General features: G+C 45.1%; 1 protein-coding gene and 1 long non-coding RNA gene across 3 annotated transcripts in view; one reads left to right on the plus strand and one right to left on the minus strand.

Moving 5' to 3' along the window:
- ANTXR2 (ANTXR cell adhesion molecule 2) overlaps positions 1 to 17,008 on the minus strand; it is a 552,370-nt gene that overhangs the window by 102,515 nt on the left and 432,847 nt on the right. The window contains exon 13 of the mRNA XM_078660866.1: positions 6,890 to 6,931. Coding sequence (XP_078516992.1) covers positions 6,890 to 6,931 — 42 coding nt within the window. The remainder of the gene's footprint in view (positions 1 to 6,889; positions 6,932 to 17,008) is intronic.
- Positions 1 to 17,008, plus strand: part of LOC144781839 (uncharacterized) — a 144,545-nt gene that overhangs the window by 32,013 nt on the left and 95,524 nt on the right. The gene's annotated exons all lie outside the window — the stretch shown is intronic.

Below are 17,008 nucleotides of genomic sequence, written 5' to 3' on the forward strand. Positions count from 1 at the left end.
CTGGGAATGCCAGATTATGAAAAGTCATTTTCACTCTATTGCTGTGAGAGAGAGGGATGTGCTTTGTCAGTCTTGGCACAGACCCACGGTAATGCCCGTAGACCAGTTGCATACTTTTCGGCTACATTAGATCCAGTAGCCGCAGCGTTGCCCGGATGTCTCAAATCCGTTGCTGCAACGGGTGTCAGCATTGAAAGGAGCGAGAGTATTGTGATGGGACATCCAGTAGTGGTGTATGTACCACATTCAGTTGAGTTGTTAATGACCAGGACGAAGACGCAGCATCTGACCAATAGTAGGCTCACGCGCTACGAGCAAGTTATACTTGCCGCAGAGAACGTGACTCTCAGGAGATGCTCTGTCTTGAATCCTGCTACTTTGATGCCATTACCTACGGTAATAGAAGGCGAAGGATGTGAAGACCACGATTGCCTTGATGTGACTGAACTATGCACGAAACCCAGACCAGATATTGTGGATGAGCCATTGTCTGACCCCGATGAAATTTATTTTGTTGATGGCTCATGTTTAAGAGACGATACTGGTCGGTTGAGAGCAGCTTATGCTGTTTGTACCATTACTGGAGTTGTGGAAGCCGCTTGCCTGGAAGGAGTACATTCCGCACAGGTAGCAGAAATTATTGCCCTAACTCGTGCCTGCATAGCAGGAAATGGAAAGAGAGTCACCATCTACACGGACAGCCAATATGGTTTCGGTGTGGTTCATGATTTCGGGCAGTTGTGGTCTCAGAGGGGTTACATGACCTCCTCTGGTTCGCCCATTCGAAATGGAGAATTTGTGCGATTGCTGATAGAAGCATTACAAGGTCCTGTTGACATCGCAGTAGTGAAGTGTGTAGCTCATACTAAGAATACAGATTTTGTGTCACAAGGTAATAGATATGCTGATGAAGTCGCACGCTATTGTGCGGAACAAAGTTATTCTTTCTCAAAGGTGGAAATAGAAGGTGCAGAAGAAAAGACTGAATTAAGTATGATGTTAGAAACTGTAGACACTTGGGAGGATTTAAGAATAATGCAGGAGAACGCACCTGAAACAGAGAAAAAGGCATGGGAAATAGCAGGTTGTGTGCGAAGTGAAATGGATTTTTGGGTTTCAGCAGATGGGAGAGCTGTGTTACCTGAAGAATTCGCTAATCCCATGGCGAGAGAAATACATGGTCCAGTACATCTAGGAAGGGATGCTATGATGAGAGTTTTTAGGCAGACTTGGTATTGCCCCAAATTTAGAATAGCAGCAGAGTCAGTATGCAAGCGATGTGTTACTTGCCAACAGCTGAACGTAGGCCAACGAACACCAGTCACACTGAGTCACATTGGGAGGTCGGGGGGGCCTTTCAATAGAATGCAACTAGATTTCATCGAAATGCCAAGAGTCAATCGCCTTCGGTATGTGTTGGTGATTGTATGCGTATTTTCCAGATGGGTTGAAGCGTACCCTACACGTAGGTGCGATACACTCACAGTGGCTAAATTGTTGCTCAGGGAGTTGATACCGCGCTTCGGGGTGCCTGCCTCTTTGGAATCGGACAGAGGAAAACATTTTAACAGCGAAATAGTGAAGATGTTGTGCTCCACACTGAATATCGATCAAAAGCTGCATTGTAGTTATCGACCAGAAGCTTCAGGAATTGTGGAACAAGTGAATGGCACTTTGAAGAATAGATTGGCTAAAGTAGTGGCATCCACATCCTTGAGTTGGCCAGATGCTCTTCCTTTAGTGCTCATGAGCATGCGCAGCACACCTGATAGGAGGACAGGTCTCTCTCCCCACGAGATCCTGATGGGGAGGGCCATGAGACTTCCTACAGTTCCAACTACTGCTCTATTGAATATTACAGATGATCTGATCTTGGATTATTGTAAAGGACTGTCTGACGCCATCCATTCTGTGTCCCTTCAGGTGCATGCGGCTGAAGTTCCAGCAGCGAGGAACCTGTGTCATGACCTGAACCCAGGGGACTGGGTCTTAGTTAAAAAGCACGTCCGGAAGAACTGCCTAGATGTTCGCTGGCGTGGGCCCTTTCAGGTAATCCTGATCACGAACACCGCGGTGAAGTGCGGGGGGCTGCCAAATTGGATCCATGCATCCCATACTAGAAGAGTTCCAGCACCTCTAGAAGGAACAGCTCCCATCCCAGACGAAAGCCCGGAAGTGGAAGAAGAGTCGCAAGAAGGGATTGAGGCAGCTGAGGGGGTGTCGGAAGAAGTTGGGATCGCAACGGATTCAGAAGAAGAGCGAAGGCAGGACGGCAGTGAGACAGAAGACGCAACTGAAGGAGAGAGCAGAAGTGAATACGACTCAGACTCAGATCCGTATCGGAGCGACCAAGAACCAAGTGGGAGGACAAGAAATAGGAGAATAAGGCTTGGAGCTGCCACTTGGCCAACAAGGAGAAGAAGGCTAAGTTTGAGGTCGGCCCAGGAAGAAACGCTTACTCCTATATCCGAAGACTCAGATCCAGAAGAAGATATCCAGGATCAAGCCGAGGAGGGTCTTAGAAGATCAAGAAGGGTGCGAGTGCCTAGCAGAAGATACTCTACTCCCGACTGGACCTACCTTGTTGCAGATGTCTGGGAGACACAGAACAGGGAGGATCAGGGAAGTGGAACTGATCAGAACTGACCCGATCATCACAGTGCAAATAAGGTTTCTACTGCCAGGAGCGGAAACTGAAAGGTTGCTGACACTCAACATCGTTCATCCTGCTCTCCTGAGTGGAATAAGAAAGTTGATTTTAGAAACAGTTGAGTTTCCAGTTTGCTGTTCACGATATCCAATATTGGAGGGAACTCTTCTTCGTTTGGAAATGCTTGAGCGAATAGTAGAAATGCTAGGAGCGCTTATTGTTGTGGATTAATACCATATTGTGAATGTCTTCAAAGGGGCGCAGAACTGGGAAGGTGAAGAAAGTGATCTTGATTAGAACGGACCCCTTTGTAATTGTGGATGTAGAACTGATAGTACCAGGAGTGGAAATTGAAAAAACGCTAACTCTCAATTTTGTCCGTCCACTTGTCTTGAGCGAAATAAGGAGAATAATCCTAGAAAAAGTTGACTTTCCATGTTGTGGTACGAACTGTCCAGAACCTGAGGGAATGATACTTCGGATGGACATTTATGAAGAAGTAGTGTCACTCCTTGAGTCATACATAACTTCAGACGAAAATAAGACTGTTGCAAAGAAATTATAAAAACTTGTTGCAAGATAACCTAGCGCCGAGTGGAAGAAGAAAAGTGATAGGGGTTTCATTTTAGTGGATGGAGAAGGGCTAGGGTTGTCTATTTTCTACTGGACTTTGAACTGTTTTGCGGAAACAAATTGTCAAGCTTCCAAGTGTTCAAAGAAAGACATTGCAAGAGAGAAAGACTTTGTTTGAAAAGAAGAGGAAGTGAATGCTGGAAGAAAGTCGAAAACTACACTGTTTGAGAACATGGAGGCTGGCAACCCGAACCGCAGGGCAAAATGTATAGCTGTTATACTTTTAGGAGTAGTGGTTTCTCTTATAATTTTAGTGGTAACTGTTTCATTCCTAGCGGGACACGAAGGGGATGAAACCACAGTTAAGGAGGATAAGGGAGTGTCAACACCGAAAACTACCGTTATTAAAGAGAAGGGAAACATCAATGAAAAAGACAAAGCATTGTTAGATGCAGAAGTAAAAAGGTTACACATGGATGAGTCACAGGGAAATTACAAGTCAAATGCTTATGCTAAATTGCTTTATGAATATGTTGATGCCATGGAAGTAAAGGATTGTTATGTTTGTATGCAATTACCAGCTTCAGTGGAGGAGGGTATCAGATACCATCATCTCCCGTTGACATATGGTATAACGTGCAGTTTATTGTTAAGTATGTTTTATGGACGAGACGGATTTGAGTATTACTTCTCGAATTTCGACTCGACATTGCCAGAGGTTCCGAATTTCAAGCATTTGAACAAATGGGACTACTACAAAAGCGAAGACAGATTACACAAATGGTTTATTCCATGGAAAACGTTAGATACTTCACATGCTCGAAGGAACAATCTGACTTGTCAAATATCAGAAGTTGAGAAAAAGTTTATAGCACAGGTAGATACTAGATACAGGAGGCAGAAGATATTGAAGGCATCAGGACAAGGGGAAACAGATTGGACCAAGGAGGAAAGGGCACAACAACGAAAAGGAAGTATTGGTCCAATTGCTTTGGATAAGGAGAAACGGGGGAAACTGTGCATTCACAGGAGTTACTCCTATTATGAAAACGTATATGTAGGACAAGTCAATTGTGAACATGCCTTTCAATTGGAGTATTACTCTAAGAACTTCATGAAAGGGATGCAAGCAATACCAAATGTATATTTTGTATGTGGAAAATATGCCTATGTGAAGTTACCAGATAATTGGTACGGATCATGCTATCTGGCTGTTGTCTTCCCTAAAATATATCATGTTGAGAATTTAGACACGCCTAAGAAAGAAATATCAACTAGATGGAAGCGAGGGCTGGGTGCAGCAGAAGTAGTTGGAGATGTAATAGGTGCTGCATTCCCTTTCTTAGGATTGATAATGAATGACATTAAGATCAGGAGGTTAGCTACAGTCGTAGATAGGCTATCTGCCAGTACTGCAAGATCCTTGATGCTGATAGAAGGGGAGATGCAATCGATTAGGGCAATGGTTCTTCAGAACCGACTTGCTTTAGATGTTCTGTTAGCAAAAGAGGGAGGAGTCTGTAGGGCCTTGAAGGTCCAGGAATGCTGTACTTACATTCCAGACAATTCAAAGCCTCTAGAGAAGTATATACAAAACATCACTGCCATACACTACGAAATTGAGGACCTGACAAAGGTAAATGTGTGGGAAAAAGTAGGCCATGGAATGGGTAAAGTTGGAAGTTGGTTTGCCAACTTAGGAAAGGGTATCGTTTGGTACATATTGAAACCCATCATCATAATAGTGATTTGTGTAATCACTTTGTGGGGATTGGTGCGTTTGTATCAATGTTATAGAGCAAATAGGTTGCAGAGAATTATGAAGAAACAGGAAGAAGAGTTGACAGCGATGCAGGACACTCAATATAAAAGTCTGAAAGCATTAGAGAGTATGAAAAGAAGTGGTACTGTCCTGACTTCACTTTAAAAGGTTCTACATTTTTAGTGTCTTGGTGATGATGACCCCTGAAGGTCATCAAAGGGGGGACTGAGAGAGCACGAGTTTGAAAAAAATGTATAAGTACGCCATATTTACAAGCACGTAGTTAGTTTAAACATGTTTTGCACACGAGTGGTTTATATTTAGTAGTGAAACGTATAGAATGTTAAGCAGAGTAACTATAATTATAACGGTGTGAGATTAATGTAGAAATGTTGGAATATATGTGAAAACCTCATGTTCTCATGTTAAAAAGAGTCATGTCCGAATTAAATATAACTTTGAAAATCCAGTATTATGTGTAGGCCTTAGGGCAATTCACAGCAAACCTGAACGTGCTGCTAAACTAATGTGAGATAAAGTTGACATGGTTCTTCCAAAATGTACTATTGAACTTAGGGTTAAAAGTATATGCTTTATAGATGTGTTATTTTTGAAACGTATGCTAGTTAAGAATGTTTGCTGTTTAAATCAAGTTAACGTTTTAAGAGTGCAGGAACCTGCTGCATGTAAATCAAGTAGGCCAGAGCAGATAATGTCATGTAGTTTAAATTGCCATGTGCTCGTTAGAGGAGAGGTCGTGAGGTGTCCAGCATGGAGCTTTGAGAGTGTTTTATGACCAAAGATATGGTGGAGTCTGGAATTTGAGGCCCACTGCAGGATGAGCTGTATGCAGGTGCGAGGGTCCTAATCAGCTCGAATGAAAGGGACTTTGTTCAGTGGCGCCTTGCGCAGGCCCGTAGGAGTTTCCAGGAATTTCAGGGGGTATCAGCGCACGGAAGAAGGAGCCTGGGAACCAAGGTCATCTATAACGAGGGTCTTCAAGAGTACCATCATGGAGTTTACCGCGCAAAGATGTACCACGTGAGGGGCGTCCCAAGGGGCGTTTCTATTGGAAATGTGATTTGGTATTAGGGAAAGAGACCCGGGAGGAGAGCAGAGCAGATGATTTTGGGAGCCTAAGGAAGCGGATGGGTAGGCAGATAGGCTGATCAGGAGAGACCCATTATCAGAGAAGAGACAAAGAGAAGTGCGTGATCTTCTTAGGAAGTCACCACGGCTGACACCTAGAGGGTTAAGATCTTGCTAAGTAGGGATGTCATTTAGTGTAGTGTAGGGACAGACTAACCTTAATTTTTCTTTTCTGTAATGACTTTGAGGTTGCAACTTGTATCCATTTTAGCAACCCTGATGGTTTTCGAGCTTGTACTTATTATTTTGTTTTTCAGACTCAGACTATTCAAAAAGTTCATGTTCATAGTGATACCGATTTACCTTCTTAATCTCATTTTGAGAAGTTTGTATCTTCAGTTATCTTTGACTTTATATTAAATCTTTAAAACTTAATTTTGGTCAGTGGTCATTTAGAGTGGTGTAAGTTCTTAAATTGATTGCTTTATTGCGAGGTTACCTTTTACTCAAGACAGGTACCAACGATTCAGTCGACAGGAAATGGGATTTGGTAAGATAATTAGTAACCAGTAATCCCGCGTTAGCACATAATACATAAACACTGCTGATAATGGGGAGTCATCTCAATTTAGAAATGAGGGACGACCTTTAACCTTGCATCCCTTAAATGAAGTACACTGTGTCTTTGGAAGGTTGGAAGCCCCATCTCTAGGGTCTAATGAATTTTATCTGCAAATAACCTGCAACATAAAGAGTATTTGTAAGGGCATTTTATAAATTACTTTCTATCTGTAAACTGTTTTTTAATCACTTACCTCTGGTGGGGGTGCTGGTGCTGGAGGAGGATCCTTAATAACCTGAAAAAAACAGAAGAACAGATAACTATAAAGCACAACAGGAAGAGGGCTTATAAAACAGTCTGATGTGCATTCGTGAGAATGTATTATATTTATGCTGGTTCATCAATCTTTACATACAAATGTATATCTAGGTGGTTGAGGATCATGGCTCAGTTGTTTCTTTGAATCTCTTTTTTTGCGTTTTGGTAGTTATCTCTTACAGTAACAACTAATATGACATTACAGCAAACAACATATCATCCGCTTCGCAGTACAACAGATGCATATCTGATATGTAGAATTCATCAAATGACAGTTTCAATATGAAGCCAGGATTACCAGAGGCAATTGCACCCTTCCCACCTGTACTATCACAACATTTGGCATATATAATGTGAAGGCATCAAAACGACGTTTTGATCTAGCGTACATTGCAAGATTCTTGTTTATGTTAAAAAGAAAAATTAAACCAAAGTGACCAACTTTATTCTAAAAGTACACAACTGTGTCATTCCCCCACCCAAAACCAGCAGCGCCGGTGCATGTTCATGTTCATGGATGTCAGAGCAGCATCACCCTCTCGCATTTCTGCCACCAGTGGCGTGGTGAGTATAGTTCCTAACATCTTTGCTATTAAGGGACAGCCCCTTCGTCTCCCAAACTCCAACCCTCTCCTCAATCGTGTGTGGCCTCCTCTGGTGCCTGTGTCGATGATTGGAAATCTACCAGTATTGCATCCTAGTTTTGAGCTACTGAGTATTTGCGGAGTCCAAGGGAATCCTCCCTATGTAGTACTGTACTCTCCGCCTGCGCCCACACAAGGAATGATTGTATCCAGGCCTTAATTTGGGGAGGGTCTGGGGACATCCACAGGTGAGTAATAAGGCCTCTTAACAGTTATAAAGCCGAGGTCAAGGAAACGGGAAGTGCTCTTGAGTTTTTTAATTCTATGGAATAGGCCCAGCACACATGCCTCCCAAGTGTGTAATGCTGGACGTTCCGTGCAGGAGGATAATTGGGTAGTGACATCCTGCCAGTAGGCGTGTAAGGCAGGGAAGTGCCATGACATGTGGAGCAGGTCAGCCCCAACTAGTGCATATCGGGGGCAAGCAGCATCTGTCCGATGAAAATATTGATTTGTTTTGGCAGGGGTAAGGTATGCTCTATGTATGATGTAAAATTGAATGAGCCGAAATTTCACATTCCAAGGGATGTGTGTAGTTCCTGCCAAGATCATTGTCCACTCTCTATCTGTCCAGAACCGATTAAGATCTTCCTCCCAACGAGCTCGCAAGTGTGTCAGTTTGTTCATTGCGCATTTTTCGTTCAAAGTCTTAAAACATTTAGCTGGTATGTAAATGGGCAAATTCAAACAATAGTATAATAAACTAGGAAGGATCACCATCTTCAACAATGCGATCCGACCCATCATAGATACCGGCAGTGTCTTCCAGAACACCATCTGAGATCGAATGGGGGACATCACTTGCGTAAGGTTGCCATTGAATAGATCGTCTGAGAAGCGATAGATACAAATGCCAAGAAACGTAGTGGGCTGCCAGGGTACCACAGTTTCGTTAAAGGTTAGACCTGGACCAAGGAGGTCCGATACTAAAGGAAATAAGCAGAACTTCCTCCAGTTTACCTGAAGGCCTGACAGTCCTGCAAATCGATGCAGTATTTCAGCTACCTCACCCAGTACAGCATGGACATCCCGGAGGTACAACAGCAAATCGGCCGAATATAGGGATACTACATGAAGGCTGTAGCCTAGCCATATGCTCCAGTCCTTGTCCTGCATGCGAAGTTCTGCGGGCAGTTTTTCAATTGCCAGAGAGTAAAGCAAAGGCGAGAGGGGGCATCCCTGCCGGGTGCCACGGCTGATCGGTATGGAGTTCGAAATTAATAAACCAGTCCTGACCATAATGAGAGGCTGTAAATACAGTAATTCTACCAGGTGTATGAAATGCGTTCCGAGACCATATTGGCTCAATGCCACAAATAGGAATAGCCATTCCACCGAGTCCAAGGCCTTCTCGAGATCTAGCACCAGGCATCCTGCCCAAGAGTGTGGAGAGTAAGCCTGAACTCAACGAAAGCTTTGGAGGTTTAATGAGGTGTTATGTGCTGGCACAAATCCGTTTTGATACAGGTGTCCAGGGTTGGAATTATAAGCGGGCCGCCAGCACCCTAGCCAGGAATTCATGATCTGTGTTGAATAGCGCAAGTGGTCTGTATGACCCCAGTTCAGCCGGGTCCTATCGGGAGGGAGACAAGTAGAGCCTTGCACTGGGACTCACAGAGAGTGGCAACTGAAAGGGCCTCCTCATATAAGAGCTTCAACTGCGGGGCGAAGAGTGTGGCATAGATTTTTATAAAACTCAGCTTGCAGCCCGTCAGGGCCTGGAGTTTTCCCAGTGGTAAGAGCCCGGATACTGAGCAAAATTTCTACTTGAGTGAGTTTATTCATCCAATTTCGCCTGCTGTTCAGAGGTGATGCCTGGCAGTTCCAGTGCAGAAAGGAACAAGCAAATCTCGACCTGGGTAGTCACGGCTGACGACTGATTTAGGTCTGAGTAGTGTCATGTAAGATCGGCATGTATCTCTTTTTGCCTGTAGAGTAACATGCAATGATGGGTGTTCAAGAGCCTCCCTGGCATATGATCAAGGCCAATAATCACCCTGCTCGATCAACTGTACCATGTGTGGGAACAAAGTGTGCTGGGTAATTTAATCACCACAGTCTTTCCAGCGGGGATTTTTGTTCTGCCCATTGCTTCACCAGCTGGCATATGTCAGCTGGTGTGTCCACCACTAAGGCTTCCTCTCGGAGGAGCCCGTTCTCAACACGCTTGAGATCTGCTTCAATAGTTCTGTGCAGAACACACTGTGTACCCAAGCAGTGACCCCTTATCACTACTTTGAAAGGGTAGCATTCTATGAGGTGCGAGGACACTGTACGATTGTTGCTCTGGAAATAATCTGTTATGTTAGAGCTCAGGATTTCCCAGAAAGGAGGGTCCTCCTTTGTCTCCGGTTGTAGTCACCATGTGGGGATGGTGGGCATGTCAGCGTCCCACGAGAGCTGCAGAAATTGAGGTTTGTGGCCAGTGTGAGTCCAACACATATAGTCGGTCTGTGAAACCGATGAGGCATGGGAAGATGTACATATGAGTCTATCCAGTCCAATATGTAGCTGGTGGGAACCAGAGAAGTATAAGTAGACTCTTTCTGTAGGGTGGCGGTGTTGCCAGACATCCACCAACAATAGTGCTCCAGCCAATCACTTAGCGCCTGTGCAGCCAGAACCGTAGGCACCCCCGGGAGTGGGAGGAACGGCCAATCCAGAGCCGGATCAATGAAACAACTAAAGTCACCGCTTATTAACCTTCTAATCCGTACCAGCAGGATAGTTTACTAGATAAGGCATTGAAGAATGCAGCTTGGTCAGAGTTTAGCACACAGAAAAACCCAAAAGTATGTGTTGCCCGTCCAGGCGGCCCGTCCCTAATACGTATCACTCTTCCACATCAATGTCAGTCTTGTCTGCCGCGAAGGGAGTCCCCAGGCTAACCCACACCAGGGCGTCCCATGCAAAAGCAGAGAAGCTAGTAGCAAAGAGCTGTTCCCGCCAGCGTCTCTGTAGTCTGGTGATCTCAATGAGTGTCAAGTGTGACTCTTGCAGGAGGATGATAGGAGCTGAGTAGTGCTTGAGATAGGAGTAGATAGAGTATCTTTGTGGAGGTGTGTAAATGCCCGAACATTCCAAGTAAATATGTAAGTGGAAGCAATTGGCATATGAAGGGGAAGTTCTGGAGTGTGTGGCATCAGCGGGTGAATAGAGAGTTGGCATATCTGCCAATACCTGGTTCAGGTAGAGGAACCAATGTAACAGTAGACTTGTGTACACAGCTAAACATGAAATCATAATTAAACAGTCATAAAATAAACAAAATTCAACAGACTTCAAAGATTCCATAAGAGCGGATGCACAATGATCATCCGCCCAAACCATGATCCAAGCTACTGCGCCTTAGTTGGCGAAAAAGGCAAGAAGGAGCACACCCTTGCGTAAGGCAGGGGACGTGTAGCACAAAGAAAGGTGTCACCTACAAGGCAGTGTAGCAAGCAATGCCAACATAACACATACATCGCATTTTAGTCTGCATATCAGTTCTGAAGCGGGAGCAGAGTTCAACCTTCAGAAGAAAGAAAGGCAAGAGAGAATTGGGATACATAATCCACAAACATAAAGTGGCTATCCTGTTACACATTACTCTATAGTGATCACAGTGTGAAACTCATTGAGTTACTTTCATGTACTCAGGACCACTTCGGGGATAGACAGCGAGCCGTGCAGTCTTCTCCCAGTCATATTATGTAATCATCTGTCTGCGAGGTTACTTCAGGAGGCACAGGTGAGCCAGGGAAAGAAGAAGTGGCACCAACAGAGTCCTTGTTGCTTCCACACTCGGCAAGATTGTCACCTGATTCCAATGCATGTCGGGAGTCCCCCAAAGCTGCAGTCATCTGCAGCGCCCTTCGCTGGTCCAATATAATATGCTCTATATTGGGTGCATGCTCCATTCTTGTATCGCAGTTCCTGTGTTGTTTCCCTCGACGGCCTCAGCGGGCTGCCGGGCCTTGAGTTCCTCCAGGAAGCTCTGGGAATGGAGTCGCTTGATACAAGCTCGTAGAGTCCAGTCATTCCCAATCCACAGCAGGGGCGTCAAGGACGTGCTTCTTCCCTTGTGCCACCACTCGTAGGCATGCAGGGAACAATAAAGAGTCCTTGAGGGCAAGAGTGCACAGGTGGCTCTTCACCAACAAGAATGAGTACCGCTGTTTTTACACTACAATGGTATAGTCTGGGAATAGCATGACATGGGCATGATCCACTTGTATAGACAAGAGTTTATGAGCTTCTCGTAATATCGAGTCCCTGTCTTTGTAATGAAGTAGGGGAAACCGTAAGGGCCTTGGGTTTGAGCCTGGTGGGGGGCTCTCGATGGAACCCTTTGAGCACTCTAAGGTGAGAAGAAATGTGACAGTGCCTCAGCTAGGGTCAACCGTGAATCCAACGTTCAACATAGGCAGCAGCGTCTTTTCCTTCCTTTCCCTCTGGTAGTCCCACCATGCGTATATTATTTTGACTGGATTGCCCTTCAGCGTAGTCAGCCCTGTGCTCCAGGGCATGTACCCAGGTAGACAGCTCAAACAGCAAAGTCTCTGCCTCATTGGTCTTGGGGATAACTTCTCCCAGGGTATCTTCAATGGAGCGTGTTTTGTTTGCTAAAGTGAAGTAGGTTAAGTTCCGTTACTAGAGCATCAATTTAGTTCTCCGATGAGGACCTAGTCTGCTCCAGCGAGGTCCACAGCCACGAGGACTGCATCCAGCTTACTGGCCATTGAGCCGGCGGACTCGACACTGACCGACTTGTCCAGTAGGGTCTGCGAGGCCTACGTCTGAGTAGACGCACTGCTGGTCCCAGATTGTATAAAACAGAGCAAGGGTTTTTAGTCAGGTGGCGCAGAGCTAAAGGTAACGCAGGTCATTAATTATAGAGTTTCCAATATTTCGAGGTGCAGAGGGGCGAGGGGACAAGCCCTATAACCCCCCAGAAAAGTACTAACAAAAGTTAGTACCGAAATTTTAAACAGACATGATGCCCATACACACTCAGAAGATAAACAATGAACAGTGTAATCGTTGTTAACAGTTTTGGTAGAGACAATGGTTAGTCAAAAGTACAATTAAACAGTATGTAGCACGATGAATCAAGTGTTGATGTGGTGTCTTTTATTGTTCAGATGTGAGAAAACCAGCCGACACGTGTTTCGTCGTATGTGGCACAATCTGCCTACGACTCTTCAGGGCGCTCTATCGGTGTTAATTCCGACCCGACAGGGCCCAGGACCGGTGGAAAAGATGTCTAATTTGTGCGCGGAGAATCTCAAACGACAATCAAGTGAGAATCCGACTCAAAGCGTCCAATCTAGGTAATTGTTCTGGTGGTAATCAAGAATAAATGGTTAAAAACCAATTTGCTAACTGAGAAGCACGGTTGTGGGCTTATCTGGCTTATCCGGCACACACGAGGAACGCCTTTTGGACGCACCCGTCCTGTTACCCGCTTTATCTAATAATACCAGGAGTCACGTGCTTTTATCACGCCATGCTACTCAGTTTGCAGATTGTTTTTTTCTTCTTGATTACCACCGGAACAATTACCTAGATTGGACGCTTTGAGTCGGATTCTCACTTGATTGTCGTTTGAGAGTATGCCCCTTGGACGCCCCGTCACCCACCTCTATCGCGAGAAATCCAATGCCACCAAAGAGACTGTGGTCAACCCAGAGGCACGTGGCCCAGCCCAGCTCCAGCAGAAGACACAGCTAGAAGGACCCGGGAAGAGGGCACATCTCAGTAGAATCCCATTGCTTTGCAGCTTTGTGTGGCACAAATCCTCTCAATGACAGTGGACTAAATGAGGCATTTGTTACCCACAGTGGAAGTGTCTCTTGCTGCAATGGGGAGCCATGTAGTATGCTGCGGTGTACCTCTTCTCTACTCTCCCATGCCACCACTTATACACTATCGCCACGTCCTCAATGTCGTCAAGGCGCGCAATCAGAGGCGCCTAGTCCCCACAGAGCAGGCCCACATGATCTTGCTGCTCATAAACTCCCAGGCAGGCCCAGGTCTCACTTCAATGGTGGGGGCACAGCAGGGGCAGCAGAGGACCTCACTCTTGACCCACTCCACTTCGCCCCAGCAGTTGCTTCAACTGCTCCCGCCACAGTGTTCAGGCTCAGTGCCTTCCACCCAGGCAAAAATCGCCGGTAGACAGAGGCCAGCCCAGGCCTCTCTCTGAATCACAGTCAGTGACCCAGGGCCGGAGGAAGAGGGGGCACAGCACTTCGCTTCAGCTCCGGCTCGTCAGGGGCAGCGCCACTCAATCCCGGAACACCCTGTGCCCGACATCACACCGGCAGCCCAAGACCGTCCTAGGCTTCGCTCCTCATCGCTGCAAGTACCATCAGGGAGAGGCATTATAGCGACTCGCTCTCAATGTGGGTCTCCTCCAGAACGGGTCCGCCCATCTCGTTCGCCACTAGTAAGGGAGGCCGTGTGGGCGCCTGGTAATGCCAGCTCCCTAGGCCTGAGAGCGTGGTAGTTTTTACGGGCTCCTCCTCCCTGCTCGGCGTTCCCCCGCAGAGGCCATGCCCAGCTCCCTCTTCACCGCTCCGGCCAGTCACCCATCAAGGCCAGGGCAGCGTGCCCCTGTACTGATCCGGCCTCGCCCACCCCTGCAGACAGAGTCGCAGGTCCGTTACCCAGTGCAGCGTGATGTCTGTCAGGGCTTACCTTGTCTCAGCAGCTGTCAGAGAAAGGGTAAGTGCACTCTATGTCCATCTGGCCTTGCTTCGTTATGGGCAAATAGCGGATAATAGGGGATTTGCCGCGGGGCCTCAGCAAGGCACGTCTACCAAAATGGCTCTCTTGGCCACACCCGAGGATCATGGCTCATGGCTACTATATGATCATGTGTGTATAGTCACATCTTGCCCCCATCCTATGACTCTCCACTGGCTCCATATCAAAAACAGATCACAATTCAAGGCATTACGCCCAGCTCACAAGGCCCTTTACATCATACACAAGCTGTCAAATCAGTGTCTTTCAGCACTACTCGCCACCCAGATCAGCCTCCTTTAATCGACTTCATCTGCCCCAACAGATTCAAAAGATTAACAATCAGCCCTTGCCAGGTACAGTGCTCCCATCTTTTGATCTATCTTTAAAACTCAAATAAAACTACCTAAAGTAAAGTTCAGGAGCGGCTTCAAGACAGCACATCTATCACCCTACTATGTGAAACCATTGGGCTATGTGTCGCCTGCAATACTCCAAATCCACCAATATATCTTGCTTGACAGACATCCTTTCCTACCTCCTACCAATTGATTTGAATTTTAGCAATGAAGGCTAATTCCTCAAACTATCCGATAGGGTACTTGAAAGGCACTCTCCAACTCTGACTGTGGCGCATGCAAATGTTCTACATGATTAGGATTGGGTAATGCACATGAATACCTTCCTTGGTTCTCCACTCAAAATGCTTTGGAATGGCAGAAATGTAGGATGAAATGCTTTACAAAACCCTCAATTAAAGATAGATAGACAGACAGATAGATAGCATCTGCACCATCAATTAACTATCATTACCATCATTGCATAGCAGCTAGAGAATACAGACAGAGTCTGAAGAGGGCCCATAAATCTAAGATCCATTATCATCTTTGACTGTAAACTATCTTTGCCTGACAAAGTCACATTTAAAGTCGCACTGCTATAGATCCTGACATTATACTAAGTGTTCTTTTGGATTCCTTGAAGTTTAAAAGGTGGGTGTTCCCAAATAGTGAAAATGGCCATAGATTCCAAGTGCGCCGTGATTCTAGGGGAAATCTCACGACAAAGGGCAGCAAAGTGTCAGTTTGCCATTTAGGTGACAATTACGAATATATCCTTTGTATTGCCCATAATTGCCCATAACCGTGAGTGATTTTGTGTCCTTTTTTGACTGCTTTGCCTTATTTTGGAGAACCCGGAATTTTTGCAGATTGCCAATATGTGGAAACAATTTTCCTTGTCGAATTGGAGGCTATTTTACCCAAAAATACAAGTGAAAGGAGACACATGGCATACAACTGCGACAAGAGAAACAGGGAGGGAAAAAGGGGGAAGTATTAATTGAAATGGGAAGAAGGAACACGTTTTAAGAGTACATTTATGATGCCTTAAGGTGAAGGGACTTCCCAGATATAATTTCTGTAGTTCAACGTGCCTAGTACTTAAACTACACCTCAACAAGGCTGAAACCTGGTCTGGGGTTACTTGCGTTTCTATTCAGAAAGGACCTGGCTTCTTACGGCCACATGCATCATTGTTGCCGTTTGCGATTTCTTAATTGCGAAAATTAAGGAATCGCAATTAAGAAATCGCAAACAGCTATGCATCAACAAATCACAATTTTTTGGCAATATCTTAAAAATCCTTAATTGCGATTCACAATTTGCGAATCGCAATTAAGGAATCCCTTCCCATTGATTCCTATGGGCCTAGAGGCCCATAGGAATGAATGGGAAGTCAGTCTCAATTTGCGATTCGCAATTTGCGAATCGCAAATTGAGAATGCAATTTCAAGGGTGCAGGGGGGGTCCAAAGGACCCCCCCCTGCACCCCTGAAATATAACTTTAAGTGCATTTTTCACACACACATGCCCCAAGGGCATGTGTGTGTAAAATGAAACTTTCAAAAATGCACTTTTGTGCATTTTTGAAAGTTTTCGCAAATTACCATGAAGGTCAACTTCATGGTAATTTACCTCTTCCCATTTGCGAATTCGTAAATTAAAAATGTTTATGCATTGCATTTAAGAAATCGCAAATTGCTATTTCTTAAATGCAATCGCAATTTTAGAAAGCGCAACATGATTGCGATTTCTAAAATTGCGCAAAACATAATGCATCCCAATTTTGTCAATTGCAATCGCAAACGACCGAAAATTGCGATTCGCACCGTTTGCGAATGCAATTGACAATGATGCATGTGGCTGTAAGTTCGGTTTGGACTGGCCCTTGTGGAGCAGGCTGAAAATAATTTGTACGTCTGAGCTTTGTTTGTATTGACGCATGTAAGTGAAAAACACAGACTGAAATGCCTTTCAGAGTGATTATGAGTGACTCAAATGGATTCGAGCATTCCTTCCTTTACATGTTGCGCTACTAATTTCCATTAGAGCCAGCGGACTCCTTGGACACAGCCAGGACTTATATAACATTGAATTATGTGGATTTTATATATTCTTTAAAATCAATGGCTGTTCAGAGAAATGCCTAAAGTTACACAGCTTTATTGCTAATAGCACCTGTTGCACAAACATCTGAGATAAACGTGCTCATTTTTATTGTCTCAGTAATCCGCATGTCTTTGCACTTACCATTCATCAGCATGTATACCAACTCTTCCATAAGAAATCAGCTTACACAAATAAGCCTAACATTAGATTCCTGTTCTTGAAAAACAT

This window comes from Lissotriton helveticus, chromosome 9, assembly GCF_964261635.1.
Source record: "Lissotriton helveticus chromosome 9, aLisHel1.1, whole genome shotgun sequence".
Taxonomy (NCBI): Eukaryota; Metazoa; Chordata; class Amphibia; order Caudata; family Salamandridae; genus Lissotriton; species Lissotriton helveticus.